The sequence below is a fragment of the Syngnathus floridae genome, chromosome 1 (genome assembly GCF_059516105.1).
Source record: "Syngnathus floridae isolate MCC-2025c chromosome 1, RoL_Sflo_1.0, whole genome shotgun sequence".
Classification (NCBI taxonomy): domain Eukaryota; kingdom Metazoa; phylum Chordata; class Actinopteri; order Syngnathiformes; family Syngnathidae; genus Syngnathus; species Syngnathus floridae.
Window position 1 is genome coordinate 10,699,786 of NC_142413.1, and position 21,054 is coordinate 10,720,839.

General features: G+C 41.9%; 1 protein-coding gene across 1 annotated transcript; it reads right to left on the bottom strand.

The window, feature by feature from the left end:
- Positions 1-1,241: 1,241 nt before the first annotated feature.
- pcdh10b (protocadherin 10b) lies at positions 1,242-19,015 on the bottom strand. The gene is made up of 5 exons (XM_088388586.1): positions 15,980-19,015; positions 15,343-15,401; positions 15,015-15,121; positions 5,056-5,192; positions 1,242-2,608 (listed from the first exon to the last, which is right to left on the bottom strand). Exons 1-5 carry the CDS (start codon positions 18,491-18,493, stop codon positions 2,555-2,557), a joined length of 2,871 nt encoding a protein of 956 aa, XP_088244712.1. The 5' UTR covers positions 18,494-19,015; the 3' UTR covers positions 1,242-2,554.
- Between the last annotated feature and the right edge of the window lie 2,039 nt (positions 19,016-21,054).

Genomic DNA, 21,054 nt, shown 5'->3' on the forward strand with positions numbered 1-21,054 from the left:
GTTTTTTCACATTTCAACAAGGCTTTTTAGAAAGATAGGGAAAAGATCAATATTAATGTATGACATTTTTTCCTCCAAAAAAATCTCTGCAAGTTTACATTTTCAAATGATTACTTTGTCATAATTGCTAGGAAATCCCAATGTCTCATCACGAGTGAAGTACTTTAAGAAAGGGCTACTAATTTTTCGGGGCTGACAGTGGCATGTTGCTGTCCCTTGCCTTAGAGCTTTTTTCTGATATCACACACACGATAAATTCATCACTATCTGTTAAGTCTATAATCTAGTACTGAAACATCCATTTGAGACAGATAATAACGAAAGATCCCCTAAATCCACACAACTGTTGTAAAAAGGAATGAGAGGATTATAGATTGTGTCAACAAGAAGGAGAACACAGCACAGGGCACTAAAGCAGATTTGCTTTCTTGATTTGTACCGTAGCATACTGAATCTATTGAGGTCACACTTATTATCATATGTTTCGTATAATAATCACCATCACTCATTTCACAGTCGGATTAAGCATCTGAAAAGCTCTAATCATTGTCAACAATTGTTTTTCTGCTTGAAATAAAAGGCAACAATGTGTAGAAAGTTTAAGTAACTGATAATGTACAACAAATGCCTCATCCAGGCTTGGAATCTTTATAGAGTAGTGAGAAGAAGGATGATAATCATCAAAAGGGTTATAAATGCTCCAGCGAGTGACACAATTCAGATTACTGTATTTTTCGGACTAAAAGTCGCTCCGGAATATACGTCGCATTAGCCATAAAATGCACAATAAAGTGAAAAAAACATAAATACCGTATTTTTTCGTATTTTCATATTTTGGTCTTAGCTCTTGTAACATCCATCCATCCATTTTTCATACCGCTTATCTCCCCGGGGGTCACGGGTGTGCTGAAGCCTATCCCAGCAGTCATCGGGCAGTCGGCGGGGGACACCCTGAACCGGTTGCCAGCCAATCGCAGGGCACACAGAGACGTACAACCATCTGCACTCGAACTCACACCTAGGGGCAATTTGGAGTGCTCAATTGGCCTACCAAGCATGTTTTGGGGATGTGGGAGGAAACCGGAGTGCACGGAGAAAACCCACGCAGGCACGGGGAGAACATGCAAACTCCACACAGGGAGGGTCAGAGGTGGAATCGGACCGGCACCCACCTAACTGTGAGGCGGACGTGCTAACCACTGCTGCCTGTAATAAACGTAAAAAAATAACAATCCATAAACTCTTTTTTTGATCATTTTTCAGTTTATTGTTGGCATAATGGTGTTCTTGTAGTTGTGACCCGTGTAGTAAAAAGAGAAGTGTGTATAATGACTCAAGCTGCATTGTGTAGAAAACATTTACCATTCTTCTTCTGTTACTTAATAAAATACCTATTAAAGTTTGAATTACAATTACACAGAATTACCATGAAATTTAATTTAAATTATTACCACAGTTTTGTACATGTTTTTTAATCATATCTAAAAGTGGAAAACAAGTTATGAAACAGCTCAAAGAGGTTTTACATTTGCTAAGGCCATTCAGTCACTCAATGTTTCTTTATGGGATGTACAAGCCTTTAGCAGGGGCATTTAAAAAAAAAAGAAGTCAAAGTTGAATTCAGAACCCAGGAAACAGATAACACGCCTCCATAACAAGTAAACACAGATTTATATATAGTTTTATATTGAGCTTGAAAGTTTTTAAAAGTACAGCAAACACTTCTCACATGTGATAGAAACTACTTCAAGAACACTGTCCAAGCCCGAATGTGGTGGTGAAAAACATACATCCAATTTCTATGACTTTAAGGTCCTCGCTGAAAGTCAGCTCTTGAAAAAACAAACCTTAAGAGATACAAAAAAATTCAAGAACTTGATAAAAACATTAAAAACAATGTTATCTTGTCTCGCAAACAAAGTTGAAACAAATTAGAAAAGAAATGCCTGGCCACAAAAACGGAATAGAAAATTAGAAAACAATGGCATTACATTTGGAAACACACAAGGAACCTCCTGTACAGTTTGGCGTCTCTGAGTAGGATCGCCTAAAGGGCTCATTGGTGGCTGTCCTTGTGTCTGTTAATGTCTGGTTCGAGTTTCCTCAAAGATATACATCAATGCTGTAAACAGGCAGCACAAAATGAAAAGAAATAGATCAAAGTTTAATTTTCATCCCTTCGCTGTAGCCATCAGTCCACCCTTTGTTTATTTTCAATCTCTCAGTCCTGCTGAGACAATGAGATCCTCCCACTCGGGCCATTCGTCTACCTGCCTGCAGCCATTCATTCCACATGTCTCCCCTCCTTCACGTCTTCTAAAGCAAAAGGGTGGAGTTCCTTACCCTCAGGCCTTTTCTTCAATGAATTCCAGCGGACGCAGAGGATGAGACGCTTGTTTAGTCAACCATCTTCTTTTTGTATGAATGTGCGTGTGTGTGTGTACGTATGTGTGCGTGGGTGCGTGTGTGCGTGCGTGTGAATGTGTGTGTATTTCGATTATTTTTCTTCTTGAACAGGACAGTCTTCATTGTTGAGGGTGATGAGGATGCAAATTCATGCAGTCTCTGGCATGTCTATTCGAAATGAACTAGGAAAACCTTTTCCTCTCTAGAAGAAGCAAAAAAAAAAAAAAAAACCACAAGTTCTGGTGAGCTTTGTGCTTTTTGAGTGTGTGTGGCATGGGGTGGGGGTTGGTACAACAAAATAGGAATAAAACCACGACTTTGTTATGGCCTCGTTCACACAGCCCTGTTGCACAATAAGTTATAAGATGTCTCACATTCCTTGATCCTCAGCTGGGCTAGTTCAATTCTAGTGAAATGGTTCATGGATAATATGCCATGTGAATGGTGCGGGCAAGGGGGTGGGGTGGGGGTCTCTGTTTAGAGTTGAGTGACTGGTTAGGATTGCATGGCCAATTTATTTAGGACGTCAACAAAAGAATGCGACTCGACTCAGAGTTGAAAAAGTCCCCTCCCCTTCCCTTCTTCCAACCCCCGTCTCTATGTCTGAGTTTCATGATGGTAATCTCCATGCTCTGGCTATCATCCCACTCTGAGCCTACTTACCCCACCCTTGGCCAAAACCAGGCCTAGGCCTCCTGCATCTCCCAGGACAAAAGAGTCTGTGTATCACTGACTTGATCAGATTAGAGGGATTCATTCTCTTGTTATCATCATTCTATCCCTTCCTCCACTCCTCTTCTTGCCTACCCCCTCCCCACTCAGCAACGATTGCTGTTGCCTCTTAACCACGCCAACCACCCACTTTGCCATCGTCGCACTCATTTGCATAAGGGCTCCCGTGATCTAGTTTGAGAGGGAAATGAGTAGCGGTGTTTGTGGGAAATGTGGAGACAAAGAGGGGGGGCCCTTTGCAGCATGTGTACTATATAAAATGTACATCTAAACAATTGAAAAAGAAGAAATGTACACAAAATTATAAGGCATTAAATTGATGCACACAACACTGTTTTAGTGTCTGGCTACTGTATATTCTGTTATTTTCTTACAAAAACCTCATCACTAATTGCCAATGTAATATTTTTATTTCGAACGAATGGCATTTTATTCTAGCCTTTTGACAACATCATGCTAAAGTCGTTCAATGTGTGTTGTTCTAACAATTGTCATCATGTTTTTTGAGGTAGATGGTGTGGATAAAACACATGTGATGTCCAAGATTGTACTTAAATTATTGTATAGCTTGCTTCTAGATTTATTTAAGGTCAAGTTATGACACAAAAGCATCCGTGGCATCAAATCAAACAACATCACTCTTAAAACTATTGGCTCACAGAGGAGGCCAATATCTATCATTGCAAAAGTCAATCACTAACACCATTAGCCAGGATTTTTTTTTTATCATCTTGTAACATCTTAGGATGTTATGGAGAGCATGTGAATAGTTGAGGATAGGTTCTACACAAAACAATAGGAATAGATAAAAAGAGAGTCGGGAATAGGTGAGGTTTTACTGCATGTACTTATCATACAACTGGGAAAAAAGTATTTTGTTTATTTATGTATTTATGTATTTATATATTTATTTATTTATTTTTATACATGTTTGATCATGTCTGAAAAGTAGTAGGGAAGGTATGGATCGTGGCTGCAGCGTTAATTAAAAGGAAACAAGAACACATTTCCCCGGTGTTCTTAACAGCATGCTGTTGTTTTTAAATGATAGTACTGGGAAACCAGTAAAGGTTCCGACAGTTTGATCATTCCAGCTAGCTGTGACTGCTGATGAGAGGGGTTTGCTCTTCAGTCGCTGCTGGACAAAATTATAATTAAGCGTTATCATCAATTCTAGTGATTGAGGCTGTATTTCTTTGTGGCCTTTGAATGGCAGTTTAGAAACAGCAATTCCATAAGAAATGTGGCAGTTGCCTAGCTTTTTTTTCCCTCCCTTCAGTCATCATAAAATGTTTTTTTTAATCTTAGCTCTGGAGACGATGGCTGAATGACAATGAGATTCTTCAACAATTTTTAAACAGGATTGTTTTCCCCCATATGGCTTTCTGAATGTCTTATATTTACTGGAGCCATTTTCTCATAGGAGACAGTGGTCTATTTGGTTTCAAAAGGAAAAGAGCAGCCTTACAGTACTACGGTATGTAGGATGGATTCGAAAGGTGAAAGAGGACGACATCATTACAGTGGGAGATAGAGATAGTTTTGAAGGAGGGAAGAGTTAGTTAATCATTTTGACAGTAAGCCAGAACATGGGTCAGATCTGAAATTAATTTCACGCTCCTTTCCACCAGCCAATTCAGGGAGAAAATTGAATTTGAATTTTCCCCCCTAATTGGATGGCCAGATCAGAGAGTATAGGGCAGGCAGGCACTCAGGCCACAGAAAAATAGGATACTCACTTATATACACTGAGGTATAAGGTGATTTGGAGCGAGACAGACATATTTCCAACTCTTTCCTCTCTAGCGTGCCATGATGGTGGTGATGGTAAAGATATTTGTATTGGTGACTAACAGGTGTCTTTTTACCAAAGGTGGAGAATGACTTATTGGCAATTTGCTCAGAGCTTTGAAGTACCTCTGTGACGGGAACCGAATCCATGCCGGGAACATGGCCCTGCCGCCCATCAGTGGGCATGAAGCTTGGCATCCAGCACCGGTCAGAGTGGCCCAGAGCCTTGCATTCCTCCGTGCAGTTAGAGAACAGATCCGTGCCTGTAGGCAAGGAGAGTGTGTGGAATAGGAATAAAAACATGTGTGTTTAGGTCATGGGTTATAAAGAGTGTGGGTTATAAGGAGTGTTCACAAAGGATTAAAAATATCAGAAATGGCAGTTTTCCACAAGAGTTTCACAAGGTGTGCTGATGCATCATGCTCTTTGATTCCTCACATTAGAGCTTTCTATTTCTCCATTATTGTGATCAAAGCCACCCGCAGAATAAATTTGAAACCTTCAGAGACTACACCCACACATTAATCTGAAAAAGAACTGTGTGCACGTTAGATGTACTTGATAGTTGCTCAAATAATCAGGTTCAACTGAGTGTTTCCTGTTCTTTAATAGATTGTTATGATAACATAAACCCTTACAAGCAAGCAAGTGGGGGTAGGTGACAGCAGTCAGACAGTTTCAACACTTGTATTCGCAGCATGGTGGAGCCCGGCTTGGAAATTTAGTTCAAATATGCATTTACAAAGCTTGAATGGAAGGTTAAATGTTGGCTCAAATGAAAATGAGTTTCCTTGCATCTGCTGGTCTGAAGTACCATATTGGCCTGAATATAAAATTTAAATGTTCAAATATTAGGATGTGATAGACAGTTTTTGCATGATTTGAATGAGGCAAAATAACATGCTTTTTCTCTCGAATATATTGTTATAATCATTTGTTTCAGATGTACTGTAATTATTTTCTGTATAAAAATTTAATTTGGTGTTCAAAAAGTATTTTTTCAAACTTGCGTCTTGAAAAAGAGGGGGTCGTCTTATAATCAGGGTTGTCTTATATTCGGGCCAATACGGTATATACAGAATTATTTTCATTGCTCCATATGTTTTCAGGCCATGTATGCATTTTTTTTCTGAATCTAAATCCGCTTGTGTCTGAGTCCCTGTTTGTGGCAAAAATCTGAACTGTACAGTTCAAGCTATTTGCAGCTAATCCCCCTCGAATACAGTCTGATTAGACTAAAACCGCTGCCATCCCAGTAAGTGTGCATGTGGATGTGTGAGTGTTGTCGTATGTCTGTCAGGAGCAGTCAGCAAAGGGGGAATTTGCTTTGTTACAAAGCGGATTAATTTGGTTTGCCGTCACTAACAGCTTGGAAAAGTGCCCAGGCTTCTCATAAGAAGGGTTTCTTATTAAATATTAATCTCTTACCATCAAAACATCACATTACAGTTTAATATGGCAAAGACAAAGGGGAGGAAACTATGTGTGTGTGTGTGTGTGTGTGTGTGTGTGTGTGTGTGTGTGTGTGTGTGTGTGTGTGTGTGTGTGTGCGTGTGCGCATGCACGTGTGTGTGTAAGTATATATATATATATATACACATATATATATATACACATATATATATATACGTATATGTACGTATATGGAACGCATAGAGAGAGAATTGGGTAGATAGAGTTAGATAGATTTATAGATCACTGCGTAGGGAGCTGGCTCTGTTTCATTTACAGTATACTCGCTTAAAGAATGGCACGTAGTCACACAAACACACATACACACGCACGCACCCCCCCCACACACACAGACACACTCAGCTAGATAAAGCCTTACTGATATTTCTTGACATTTCTGTAGAAATGGAAAAGGCAGTTTGAAACGAATCACGAAGATGAAACCATTATTGCTGCAGCACTTGAAAGATGAATGTAACTTTAGCCTGATGCCCTTATCTCAGAATTAAATAGTTTTGCAACCATTTTCTCAGGGCAGAAGAAGCTAGGAAGCACTGGTTGCCAACAAAAAAATCTATCATGTGATTCTGCAGGGAATGAGTATGAATTGTGTCAACATATATTTCCCCACACAGTACAAGCAGAGTCCAATTCAAAGACTGCAAAAAAGAGACATGCTGACCCTCATTTTTCCAAATACAGTATCTTAGTATGCCACATGGTGCCCATTGTGGTGGAAAAGCAAAGCCCTGATAATAACCTTAATTTGGTAATTGGTATGCAGAGGTTGGAAAAATGAATCACTGATTAGTGAGCTGCTACCCCAGTGATAAGGTGGGCTGCAGTGCGAAAGAAGAATTCGTATTAGCAGCAAGGAGAGATGGGGATGAAGTTAAGAGGGGTTGTGTCGGTGGTTGTAAAATGTAGATAAGAGCTTTTCTGAAATACATTGATATACTTATCCGAAACGCAAGAATGGAAGTTGGCAAATAATTGCAGCAGACTTTTGGCCCTTCACTCAGAAGATCAGTTTCAGTCTGTACAACAACATACTGTATGCAGGAGATATAATCATCTTCAAATTATGAATACTCACAACTCCAATTCTGTATCGTTTCAAATATTGCTTCAATAACATATTGCTTCAACCTGAGTGGTGGGTTAATACATTTGTTAAGTATGGTATATAACGTGGACCTAAAACTCAGTTAACAAACATCTCTGCATCCTTCTAAATCTCTGCATAAGGTTTTCATTATGCATGAACACACATTTATACATTGGAATTGTCTTTGGCCTCTCTCCAACACTCTGGCAATTGATCTTTGTGTTTGTTTCCAGTAAAACACAGATGTATCTTGTCATAAATTATTTTGATGCATACACAAATAAATGTTTCTTTTTCATATACACCAGATGAAAACAAATGTTATTTGCACATAAACCATGTGATTCCTTTATTGTGTCATTGATAAAAGAAACTAAATGAAGTGTGCACAGGGAAAGTGTAGTGCACATGAATGTTGCTGTTTAAACTGATTTGCATTTCACTATAAATGTATCGTTAAAACAATATGTTAAAAGAGAAGACAGAATAGTCAACTAAATTGTGTTTCGCTATAATTTTTTGTTAATACAACTTTCTTGATGTATACATTCCCATGCACACACACACAGGCGTTTACAAGCTTTATGCTTCAGCCAACTCCTTTTGAGCATTCTTATTAGTATAAAAAATTTCAATTATATACTCTGACTATTATGAAATGTATTTTCTCAATAATAGTACTGATGAGGATGATGATGTTGTATACAGTATGAGGCTTTTGTGTGATGATTAGTACTTTTTTTTGCAATAATGACCAGCAGTGCTTAAATGATTAATCATTTCTTATTAGACAGTCATGCTTCAGAGCCAATAGAAGACCAAATTAAAAATGGTCAGTCTGCAAGGATTGTCTGTTTGGGGTCATAATGTTTGATCAAAGAATTACTGATTTGCAATAAACTGCTAAATTTAGTCTATTAAAACAGGGTCCTGTTTTGATGTACAAGTTTACAAACATGGCGTGGTGAGCTCCTCTTTTGTTAAACAGAATGGGCTGGCATTCAAAATGCTAATTCTCAAGAAACAGGATGTGTCCAGCGACAAGCAGCAGCTGCTGCTGCTTAAATAAAACATAAATGGCATGGTTTTGTGTGTATGAGAGAGAGAGAGAGAGAGAGAGAGAGAGAGAGAGAGAGAGAGAGAGAGAGAGAGAGAGAGAGAGAGAGGGAGAATCCTGTGAATTTATTCTAGGCAAAGCAAAGTGTTTTTGGCATCTCTTTCTATGGTATAGGTAAACCATTTTGGCATGCTGGAATGATGGTGCATGTGGCAAGAAAGCTGCACTTTGGCACACCAATGACATGGCGTGGTCCAGACATGGTGATATGCTCTATCTGCAAGGGGCTCACAACCAAAGAAAGCCTACCGCTGAATGAAGACATCGGAAATCAGCATACATAACTATGGGGCTTTTTTGCAGACAGACAAACAGAGATAGATCATCATTTACCAACCTCCCATCCATCCAAGACTTGTACCTGTCCAGGACCAGGAAACGTGCAAGTAACATCTCTACAGACCCTTCTCACCCAGGTCACACAGTCTGTTCGAACTCTGGACTGCGTTCCAGAGCGCTGTATGCCAAAACCAGCAGACACAGAGACAGCTTCTTTCCCCAGGCTGTCGCTCTGATGAACTCACACCACTCTTAGAGTCTCAGAGACATCACTGGGTGAAAATATCCTGTTCTTGCCACTTAAATGTTGTGAGCCACCTGAATGTTGTTAGTCACTTAAATGTTGTACAGAGGCTGAGATCAACCAGAGTCAAATTCCTTGTTTGGCATGCACAAACTTGGCTAATAAAGCTGATTCTGATTTAAATCATGTTTTAAAGCACACCTCTTCCGCTCTGCTTTCATCACCCCATTGTCTAACTCTCCTACTTATTCCTACTTCTCCCTAATGTCACGTTTTATCTCTGAATGTGTCTTTTACTACGGATACATTATTGATCCTGAGAGAAATCATGGTTGGAGTTTATTCATCTCATGATGAAAATTAAATTGTCACAGCAGCAATATTCCCAATAAAAAAAGGAGGCTCCAATGGTTCCTTCATAAACATGAAAAAGCTGGCCATTGAGTCAGAGAGAATTGGTGGAAAGTATCCACAGAGAGCATTTGGAGGGTAAAGCTGCAATGACCGCATTACTACCTTAATGAACAAATGAAGCGACTGTTTTGTTTGCAAAGGCTCACAACTGTGTGCATTTGACGCAGCCTCATTAAAAGGCACGTCACATTCAGTCGAGTAGTCTCCAGCTCACAGCGAGCAGGCGCATCATTAACTTTGCTGCGTATTTACAAACAGCCAGTTTGTAACCTAAGTCAGTGTTTCCCAACCAGTGTGCCGCGGCACACTGGTGTGCCGTGAGAGGTGTTCAGCTGTGTCGTGGGAAATTGTCCAACATTAAATACCGAGCACGCCAAACCACAGGTCAGTTAGCGCAAGGCCTGGTCAGCCACTTGCTAATCGTGCATGTGTGGCAAATCGGAGAATATTGAGATTTCATGTTGTGGCATCGACACATACTCATTTTATGTGTGTGTTGCTGTTAGTGTTGGCTCGTGAGTGAACGATTCGTTCAAAAGAACGACTTTTTTCAGTTCATATGACTTCAACCAGTAGGTGCCTTTAATGCGCATTGAAGCTGGTGCCACCTCGCCGTGAATCAAAACGAAGAAGAAAATGACGTAACTTCCCGTTCACGGACGAGTCGTGAATTGCATTTCCCGTTGACCAACTGAATGGATCTGTGAGTGAACGAGTCAGTGAGTGATTTGCATTTCCAGTTCATCGCGAGAACGGATCAGTGAGGGAACGAATCCTGACTTTCCCGTTCGTGAATGAGTCAATGGGTGAACTGCCTTCCCGTGCGTCTCCTGGCGTGAACTATGTAAGCCAGAATGTAGATTTACGATTTGCCAAGGAACGAAAGAACCACTCACTGAAACACCCCTTATTTTATGCACGTTTTCTCCAAGCTAACGGCTAACTTTATTGCAAGAAGGGATGCGCCGTTATGCAACAACGGGGAGATTATACTTCTCTTTGGGTATTCTTGATTTTATAACACTTATAGTAGTTTTTAAATAATAAATATATATGCATACACCATATATACGCCTAAATATTGTTATCCAATATATCTACTGCAATTTCACATTGGATTGCTGGTTTGAAATTTATTTTTAATATTATTATTATTATTATTATTATTATTATTATTATTATTATTATTATTATTATTATTATTTTTAAATAAACATTCATGTTAAAACTTGTCTGGTGTTTTATTCCTTGTTTTTATGTTCGCCAATTAAAACATAAAAATCAGACATTTGGTTAACTGCTTTATATGACAATATGTGTAGGTACACCTCATGGACACTTCAATAGGTACACTGTACGAGGTAAAAAAAAAAAAAGAAATAGAATAAATGGTTAACTGCACATTTAGGTAAACTTTCACACCTGGGATCGAACCAAGTTCTTACCAAGTAAGAGCCCATGTCATTACCCAGTCAGCTATTTTGATCTGGCAGCTGATGGTCGTCTGCACTGTTTTGTACTAGTAATGTGCATTCCAGTTCTTAAGTGAACTGAATCTTTTGAATCGGTTTATTCAAAATATTTGTTCAAAGGTATTGTTTACCGAATCGTTCACTACATTTTCTCATTTATTTATTTATTTATTTTTTTTACCTCGTGTAGTGTACCTATTGTGGTGTCCATGAGGTGTACCTAATCACAGGCCACTTCAATAGGGAAAAAGCTTAAGTGAAAAGTGCCACACCCGCCCTCACCCCCACCTCCTAATTGGCTGTTTGATCTGTGACGTCACTTGGACACTTCATTAAGTACACCGCCATTTTCAAGTGTACCTAATAACAGGCCACTTTATTAGGGAAATATCATGGTCAAAGGTCACAGGTATCAAGCTTTAGTCCTCGGGGCCGCATTCCAACATGTTTTCCAAGAGTCCCTCGTTAAGTGCACCTGCGTGAAAAGTTTTTGGTCATTTTCACATTCTACAGGAGCTAAAACTTTTCACGCAGGTGCACTTAACGAGGGAATCACACGGACACTCCATTAGGTACACTGCCATTTTCAAGTGTACCTAATAACAAGCCACTTTACTAGGGAAATATCATGGTCAAAGGTCACAGGTGTCAAGCTCTAGTCCTCGGGGCTGCATTCCAACATGTTTTCCAAGATTTCCTCGTTAAGTCCACCTGCGTGAAAAGTTTTTGGTCATTTTCACGTTCTACAGGAGCTAAAACTTTTCACGCAGGTGCACTTAACGAGGGAATCACACGGACTTTCCATTAGGTACACACTTTATTAGGCAAGGCAAGGCAAGGCAAGGCAAGGCAAGGCAAGGCAAGGCAGATTTATTTATATAGCGCATTTCACACACAAGGATACTCGATGTGCTTTACATAAGAAGGATTAAAAAACAAAGAACATATTACTAATACTAATATTAACTCCAGCCCTAGCCCTAAGCTTTAGGGAGGTGTATGGTTATATGGGGGAGTACACGAGCAACTGTGTTGCAAATTTTCTATAATAAAACATTGCAGGTATCAATGGGATTTGAACCCAGGTCACTGGGGTGAGAGTCCAGAGCACTAACCATTACACTATGGAACCCTCGCTCACATTGCATGGAATATATATGGTTTTATGGATCAGCTCACAAGCAAATAATGCGAATGGTTATATGGGGCAGCACACGAGCAACTGTGTTGCAAATTTTTCTATGATAAAATATTTCAGGTCTCACTGGACTTTGAACCTGGGTCCCCGGGGTGAGAGTCCAGAGCACTAACCACTAGACTATGGAACCCTCGCTCACATTGCATGGAATATATATGGTTTTATGGATTAGCTCACAAGCAAATAATCATAATGGTTATATGGGGTAGCACACGAGCAACTGTGTTGCAAATTTTTCTATGATAAAATATTTCAGGTCTCACTGGGATTTGAACCCGGGTCCCCGGGGTGAGAGTCCAGAGCACTAACCACTAGACTATGGAACCCTCACTCACATTGTATGGAATATATATGGTTTTATGGATTAGCTCACAAGCAAATAGTTATGTGGGGTAGCACACGAGCAACTGTGTTGCAAATTTTTCTATGATAAAATATTTCAGGTCTCACTGGGATTTGAACCCGGGTCCCCGGGGTGAGAGCCCAGAGCACTAACCACTAGACTATGGAACCCTCACTCACATTGTATGGAATATATATGGTTTTATGGAGCACCTCACAAAAAAAATAATGGTTATATGGGGCAGCACACGAGCAACTGTGTTGCAAATTTTTCTATGATAAAATATTTTGGGTCATTGGGTGAGAGTACAGAGGACTAACCACTAGGCTATAGAACCCTCTCTTACATTGCATGGAATATATATGGTTTTATGGAACATAGCCCTGACTCTAACCCTAACCCGAGCTCTAACCCTAACCCTGACGCTAGCTGTAACCCTAACCCTAGCTCTAACCCTAACCCTAGCTCTAAACCTAACCCTAACCCTACCTCTAACCCTACACCTAGCTAAAACCCTAACCCTAACCCTAGCTCTAACCCTAACCCTAGTCCCAGCTCTAACCCTAAAACTAACCTTAACCCTAGCCCTAACCCTAACCCTAGCTCTAACCCTAACCCTGCTCTAACCCTAGCACTAACCCTAACCCTAGCTCTAAACCTAACCCTAACCCTAGCTCTAACCCTAGCTCAAACCCTAACCCTAGCTCTAACCCTAGCCCTAGCTCTAACCCTAACCCTAGCCCTAGCTCTAACCCTAACCTTAACCATAGCCCTAACCCTAGCTCTAACCCTGCTCTAACCCTAACCCTAGCTCTAACCCTAACCCTAGCTCTAAACCTAACCCTAACCCTAGCTCTAACCCTAACCCTAGCTAGAACCCTAACACTAGCTCTAACCCTAACCCTAGTCCTAGCTCTAACCCTAACCTTAACCCTAGCCCTAACCCTAGCTCTAACCGTAACGCTGCTCTAACCCTAACCCTAGCTCTAACCCTAACCCTAGCTCTAAACCTAACCCTAACCCTAGCTCTAACCCTAACCCTAGCTCTAACTGTAACCCTAACCTTAACCCTAGCCCTAACCCTAGCTCTAACCCTAACCCTGCTCTAACCCTAACCCTAGCACTAACCCTAACCTTAACCCTAACCCTAGCACTAACCCTAACACTAACCCTAGCTGGCTTGGCGTTTTCTTCTGCGCAGAAGGACGCACCACAGACACACAGCAAGTGTGGCAGTGATTCGCAGTCTGCTCTGAGTTTCGGCCGTGCCATTTATTGAGAGAGAAACAAAGGGGCAAGTGTACATGGTCGAGTAGGTTTCCAGACAGGAAAAACATTCCATAGTTATATCCCATTCCCACAGAACAAAGGGGATACTCTTATGGACGGGGCAGTATGGACGTCTCATGACCATTAGCTTAACAAAGACGTAGGGAATACATCGCTAGGGAATACATCGCTGTGTCGTACTCATGACTTCATCTTAAATAAGACCTTTGTCTGCTTCAGCCATCCCATGACAATCTCATGATCTGTACATGTCTAGCTAACTGTGGGGCTTATTGTATAGCGCGGCTAATGACTGCCATATGCCCCCAAGTCATTTTCACGAGGCCAGATACTGCGGAGAATCTTGCACACAAAAGTTTTTACATAGAATCCAATGATAAAAAGTATATAATTTCCAACATTTAGTACTTATTTTTATTCAATTATTCGACTCTCCATACAGAACTTTATAGGAATAGAACTTTACGTCTTTTGTTGTAATATAACTGATTTTAATATAGAAGCTGGTGTAACACTTAACAGATTTTTGTTGGTGGTGTGCCTCGAAATTTTTTCCAATGAAAAGGTGTGCCGTGAATGAAAAATGGTTGGGAAACACTGACCTAAATCAACATGCCTTCAGAAAAAAAGGCAGCGTAGACCAAAAGTTATATAGTCCTAAACTGAATCAGGAAAAGCACTGCAGCGTCATGTGCTTCATTATTTTAATATGCACCATCTTTCTCCTCTGCTCCATGACTCACCTCCCCATAACCATTTATTTGCAAGGTGTTAAAAAAATAAGAATAAAACATAACCGCCGAACAATCCAATCCATTTCCCCAATTTTAGTGAACACACAAAGTCACATTTGAGCAACAACGTTTCTCCTTGCTTTTTACAGGAGACAAATTAGACAAAAATCATTAGCCACAATCGCAATTGCAATGTCTAAATGTGAGGAACTAAAAAAATATTGTTGGTTAAATTGAGATGATGTTGGCCCCGATTACTGCCTTTCTAACCAGCTCCTAACAAAATATGCCGCTAGACCCGCAATGAATAGAAGCCACATGCTTATCAGCAAAATATCAACTACGGTCTACACCAAGCTAAATCTCTATTTTCCAAATGACTGCAGTGAATTTTTGTGACACACCAAATCAGGGAAGAATAAATATTTTCCTACCAGAGGAAAGGCCTCTATTCATGGCATCGTGGTCGCTGTCTCCCTGCTCACTGTCTCCATGGCCGCTGTCTTTGGAGCTGACCAGATCCGCCTCCTGGAATGCCGAGCTGTAAGCAGACAGAAGGTTAATTCACTTTGTGGTGTTCCATTAACATAATGTATCTAAACAGCAATCTATCTGATCCCATCTCATCATCCAGAGTGCCATTGCAGTAATGAGTTATCAGCGATTGAAGGCAAGTAGATAAGCACTTCATTACAGGTGGATGTCATAGAGTGAGCAAAAGAAAAGCAACATAATGTACAGGAGGTCTTTCTCCATATTTACCTGTTGACGCGTCTTGGTCTGTCCGCCATGTAGCTTAGCTCTGCTCGTTGCTGTTTGGTCTGAAACGAAGGTAAATGTTGCATGTATCATTGTAAAATTGCATCAAATGAAAAACAATGGGAAGAACGAGACACCTTCAATTCACAAAATAGCTCCGTGTTGAGCTTATGCTATGAAATGAACTATATGCAGCTAAGATATTTGTGACTCATGTCAAAAAAGCGAGTGTACTTTTGTGTTGCAATTAACGTTTTTCATTTTTGCCAGTATAAAGTGGCATACAAATATGGTGAGACAAAAATTGGGCCAGAATAAATCAATGATATTGTGACTGGAATACGGAAATACGGAGTTTTTGTGCAATGTTCACAATAGCGAGCACAGCATGAACACAAAATGAATAACGGTTTACAGAAAATGAATTCGAATTAGTACGCATTACAGTGTAGTATGTATTAACGCAAGAGCAGCTGCATAAGCCCTGCTGACACACGGGCATAACGCTGAGTTGAAGGGAAGTAGTTTGCTTATGGTGCATAATATGATGAAGATCAGTTAAGATGATGTCAAACAGACATTAAGAGATTCTATTAATGGGTCAAGGATCTCACAACAAGGGCATGAGAGGGTTTCTTACCTCATTTGATAATATACTGCCATTTGAGATGATGTCAGGCTGCTGGTCTGTGTAACCTGTGACTATGGCTCCACATGGGTTGTGGTTGCTCTCCGTGCTCCTAGACGGACTACACGGCTTTAGGAACATGAGGTCGGTTTTGGCAGACTCGGGAGTCAGACATACCTGGTAACAATAATTCTGATTTTGATGGTGTGAGCCAAAGCTGCCTGACTCCTCCACAGGGACTTGAGCTGTACCTGTCCCAGTGATATTCACAGCACTTTGAACCAGCATGATATCAGATTTGCTGAGCTTTTTTTTATGGACACGGCCTTGCCGTGCGCAACAGAAGCTGCAGCCCAGGCAGCAGTCGCTGGTCAGGCAGGTGTAAATGTTGAGCTTTTTTTCCTTTTGGCAACGCACAGCCAGCACAATCATGACGAGGAGGAATATGAAGGAGACGGAGACCAAGGCGATGATGAGGATGCGCCTGAGGTCCAGACTGCTCTCTTTGGCTCTAGCGGTGCCTCTTCCATCTCCGGTGCCGCGACCCTCGGCCACACTGTCCACCAGCATCACAAGTATGCTGGCACTGCAGGACAGCGGAGGCTGACCATGGTCTCTGACCTCAATCACCAGGTCGTACAACTGATGATGGTGTCGTTTAGCTGACACCCGCCGCGCTGTCCGGAGTTCACCTGTCCTCCAATCCATTCGAAACATTCCGTTCTCATTTCCCCTCTGGATGCTGTAGGAAAGCCTGGCATTCTCCCCATCGTCCGCATCCATTGCCACGATGCGTGTCACCAAGTAACCAGGCTCGGCCGAGCGAGGTAGAGGCTCCTTTGCTGTGCCGTTCTTCCCCATAGGGGCTAACCATAGGGGGGCATTGTCATTCTGATCCACAATGATGACGTTGACAGTGGCATTAGTGACAAGCTCTGGGGTGCCTGCATCTTTTGCCTGGACCACAAATGTAAAATCCTTCAGTTGCTCGTAGTCAAAGGACCTCAGCGCGTATAAGTAGCCTGTCTCCTCATTTATTGACACGTAGGTTTTGACTGACATGCCCTGAATCTCACACTCTAATATGGAATAACTGATGAGTGCATTCTGCCCGACGTCAGGATCCAAAGCAGTCACTGCGTGTATATACGCTCCTGGCACGTTATTTTCTGTCACATATACACCATATATGGCTTGTTTGAATGTGGGGGCATTATCATTCTCATCTGCCACTTGGACTTTAATGGACTTGCTGGTGGCAAGAGAAGGCGAGCCTTTATCCCGTGCAACCACAGTCACTGAATAGGAATCAGCAAGCTCCCTGTTCAACAAGCCATCAGTCACAATGGTGTAATAATTCCTAAATGATGATTTCAATTTGAAGGGCACGCCGCCTAGGATTTCCACGTTAATTTGTCCGTTCTCTCCAGCGTCCAAGTCGGTCACGCTCAGCAAAGCAATGACGGTGCCGGGGGCTGCGTTCTCGCTGACAGACTCCGTGACTGTGCTGAAGGTGATCTCTGGTGCATTGTCGTTCACGTCTATGACTGTGACGAGGACCTTGCAATGCGCAGGCACGGCGTTCGGCCCCATATCCTTGGCTTGGACAAAAATCTGATATAGACTGCTCTCCTCAAAATCCACCTCGCCGCGCACCTCGATGCGCCCTGCACGCTGGTCGATGCTGAAAATTTCTTTTACGCGGTTGGAGATGTGGTTACTAAAAGAATAGGCAATCTCGCCATTGAGTCCCTCGTCCATGTCAGTGGCATTCAGTTGGATGACGAGCGTACCCGAGGGCGCGTTCTCTGAAAGTGTTACGGCGTAAACGGGCTGCTCAAATACAGGCACGTTATCGTTTGAGTCCAGCACTCTAACCACCAGCAGCGCGGTGCCTGTCCGGGGTGGCTGACCACCGTCCACTGCTGTCAGCACGTACCTGTGAACCGCCTGCTGCTCTCTGTCCAGCGGCTTCTCCAGCACAAGCTCGGCGAATTTGTTGCCATCTGTTTGGGTCTGCACGTCCAGGTAAAAGTAGTTGTTAGTGGTGATATCATACGTGCGTAAAGAATTGGTGCCCACATCCTGGTCGAACGCGCTCTCCAACGGGAAGCGCGTGCCCGGAGTAGCGCTTTCGGAGATTTCCACCGTTATGTCCGTTTCAGGGAAGCTGGGTGGGTTGTCGTTAATGTCCACCACCTCTATCTCAACTCGGAAAAGCTCCAAAGGGTTCTCCAGGAACACCTCCATGTTGAGCTGACAGCTTGCACTCTGCTTGCATATTTGCTCCCTGTCTATTTTCTCGTTAACAAACAGGACGCCATTCTCTACGTTTACTTCCAAGTAAGGTGTTCGAGAGCTGGGCACAACTTGGAAACGGCGTGATGACAGTTTGGTAAGGTCCAGTCCCAAGTCCTCGGCGATATTTCCCACCAGCGTGCCGTGATCTGCCTCCTCGGGCACAGAGTAGCGTATTTGGGCGAGCACTCCATCCGCGATGCACAGGGCAATAAAAAGCACAATCATCGCCGGGAGGAGTTAGAATAAAGTGCACTTCAGGAAAATATAGCAAACCTTATTAGCGCCTTTAGGTGGATAAAATGTTCATTTCCATGTCACGTTTCGTCCCAGAGGAAAACACTTTCTAGAAATGTATAGGGCACCCGGATAAATGTTTGCAAATCCCAACAGTTTCTCTTAAAATTGAAACATCTTAACGGAAAAAACAGTGCGCATTCCAGTAAAACGCAGCGGCTGATGAGCAATGGCAGGAAATTGTCTGGGTTAAAAATACATACATCAATAATCCACTCAAGAAAAAAGTGAGTTATTTCCTACAATGGCGCGATGCGTGCGTGCGTGGCGTGTCGCTAACTTGTCCTTTTAGTATTCTGGCTCCATGTCTCTTCTTGGCATTCTGCTCCGTCAATGCGTTCTTTTACAGCCAGCTCTGTAGGCTACGGATGCCGTTCACTCAACTATTTGCCCCCCCACCCTCGACTCACAAAGCAAACACTCACGCATCAGTCGCGCCTCCCCCTGGCCACTGCGGTTGTAAATCACCCGGAGAACTCTCCCGATTTGTTGGCTTGTATTGATCGACCGTAATGATTCCGCCCACTTATTTCTCCCCCCTCTCGCTCGATCCAACTGTGGAACGCTTTCAAGTGCCAGAGGAACACAAACAATTCCTTCAAAATTACGAATATATCTCCAGTACGACTTCAAATTATTTATATTACTAAAAATCCTTGGACATTGATGTTTGTAAATAATAATAATGATAATAATAATCGTGACAGCACAGTGGTTGACTAGTTAGCAGTGCAGAGTTTGTGGGTCGATTCTGGCTCCAGCCTTCCTTTGTTGAGTATGCCTGCGTATGTTTTCTCTGATTACTCCAATTTCCTACACTACAAAGGCATGCATGGTAGGCCGATTGACTACTCCAAATTGTCTGTTGGCGTGATTGTGCGCGTGGATGTTTTTTTGTCTATATGTAACCTGTGATTGGCTGGTGACTAGTTCAGGGTGTCCCCCGCCTATTTCCCAGAATCAACTGGGATAGGCTTCAGCACGCCCGCAACCCTTGTGAGGAAAAGCGGTTTGGAAAATGGATAGTGGATGGATGGATAATAACACCAGCTGCGATCGGCTTCAGCATGGCCGTGACCCCCGTGAGGATAAGCAGGTCGGATAATGAATAGATGGATAATAATAATAATAATAATAACAATGAGATTAATACCATTTAATCATGATAATCATCATCATCATCATCATCATGATAATGACATTAAGACCATATAATAATGATTTTGAATGTTCTTTGTTGAATGTGATGAGACAGTTCATCCTTCTCAAAACCTAGCAGCAGCAGGAGACAAATTGGAATGAGTTTAAGCAATGTATATCGAGTGTGTGTGTGTGTGTGCTTGTGTGTGTGTGCGTGTGCATGTGTGTGCGTGCGTGCGTGCGTGCGTGCGTGCGTGCGTGCGTGTGCGTGTGTGTGCGTGTGTGTGTGTGTGCGTGTGTAATTGCCTGTAACCCTTTAAGGACAACACATTGTCATATTGAAATTCAGGGTGACTAATTCTGAGAAAAAGTAGGTCTTCATTACAGCTGTGTTTAGAGCAGGGGTGTCAAGCTCATTTTTGTCACGAGCTGCATCATAGACATAGTTTCACTCGGAGGGCCTGTCAACGTCTTCCATATACGTACATACAGTATAGGCTACAGTGTAGCCGCTACACAACAAACTGATGAATAACTAGTTTTGAAATCAGATACTCGTAAAAATTATTCAAATACTTTAAAAGGACGAATGGTAATAAAAATTGCTAGCAATGTCTCTATTCTTTTAAAGTGAAGAAAAGAAAGTCGATGCAAAATTTGTCTTCACGGGCCGCATAAAATTATGTTGCAGGCCGTATCTGGCCCCCAGGCGTTGAGTGTGACACTTATGGTCTTGAGCAGGGGTGTGAAACTCATTTTTGTCGTAGGCCGCATTGTCGTCACAGTTTCCCTCGGGGGGACATTATGATTGTTGACGTTTTCTATTTACAGTATAGTCTACAAACCAAACAGATGAATAACTACTAAAAACTGCTCAAATATTTTAAAAAAGATGAATGATAATAAAAAGTGCAAACAATGTCTATTTTTTTTTAATTGTAGATACAGTCAAACCTCGGTTCCGTTCCAGAAGGCGGTTCGAGAAGTGAATCGGTCGAATTCCGCATCTATTTTTCCCATTACAAATAATGGGAAAAAATGTAATCTGTTCCAAGACTGGGAAAAAAAAACCGCCTTTTTTAAGCATTTTTTCATTTGTGCATTTTTGTCCGATCGCGCAACTGCAGTCCACCGCCGAACGCGCAACCGCAGCCCGCCGCCGACCGTGCAACTGCATCGCGCTGGTCGCATTATTGTGACAGAGCCGTCGCTGAAATTTAGAAAATATTTTTGAAGTCGATGTACTTTCCAAAATTGAAGTGGACCTCAGTGCGCAGGGAGCTTAATTTGGTCCGATCGCGCAACCGCAGCGTGCCGGGCGCTCACTGTCGCATTGCTTTAAGAGCGTCTTT

Bases quoted from the DNA above. Each gene is read 5' to 3' on its own strand.
- pcdh10b (XM_088388586.1), bottom strand. From the start codon at position 18,493: ATGATTGTGCTTTTTATTGCCCTGTGCATCGCGGATGGAGTGCTCGCC. The intron at 15,402-15,979 runs GTAAGAAACCCT...CCTTCGTTTCAG, and splicing joins GCAGTATATTATCAAATGAG to ACCAAACAGCAACGAGCAGA. The intron at 15,122-15,342 runs GTAAATATGGAG...GTCTGCTTACAG, and splicing joins AGACCAAGACGCGTCAACAG to CTCGGCATTCCAGGAGGCGG.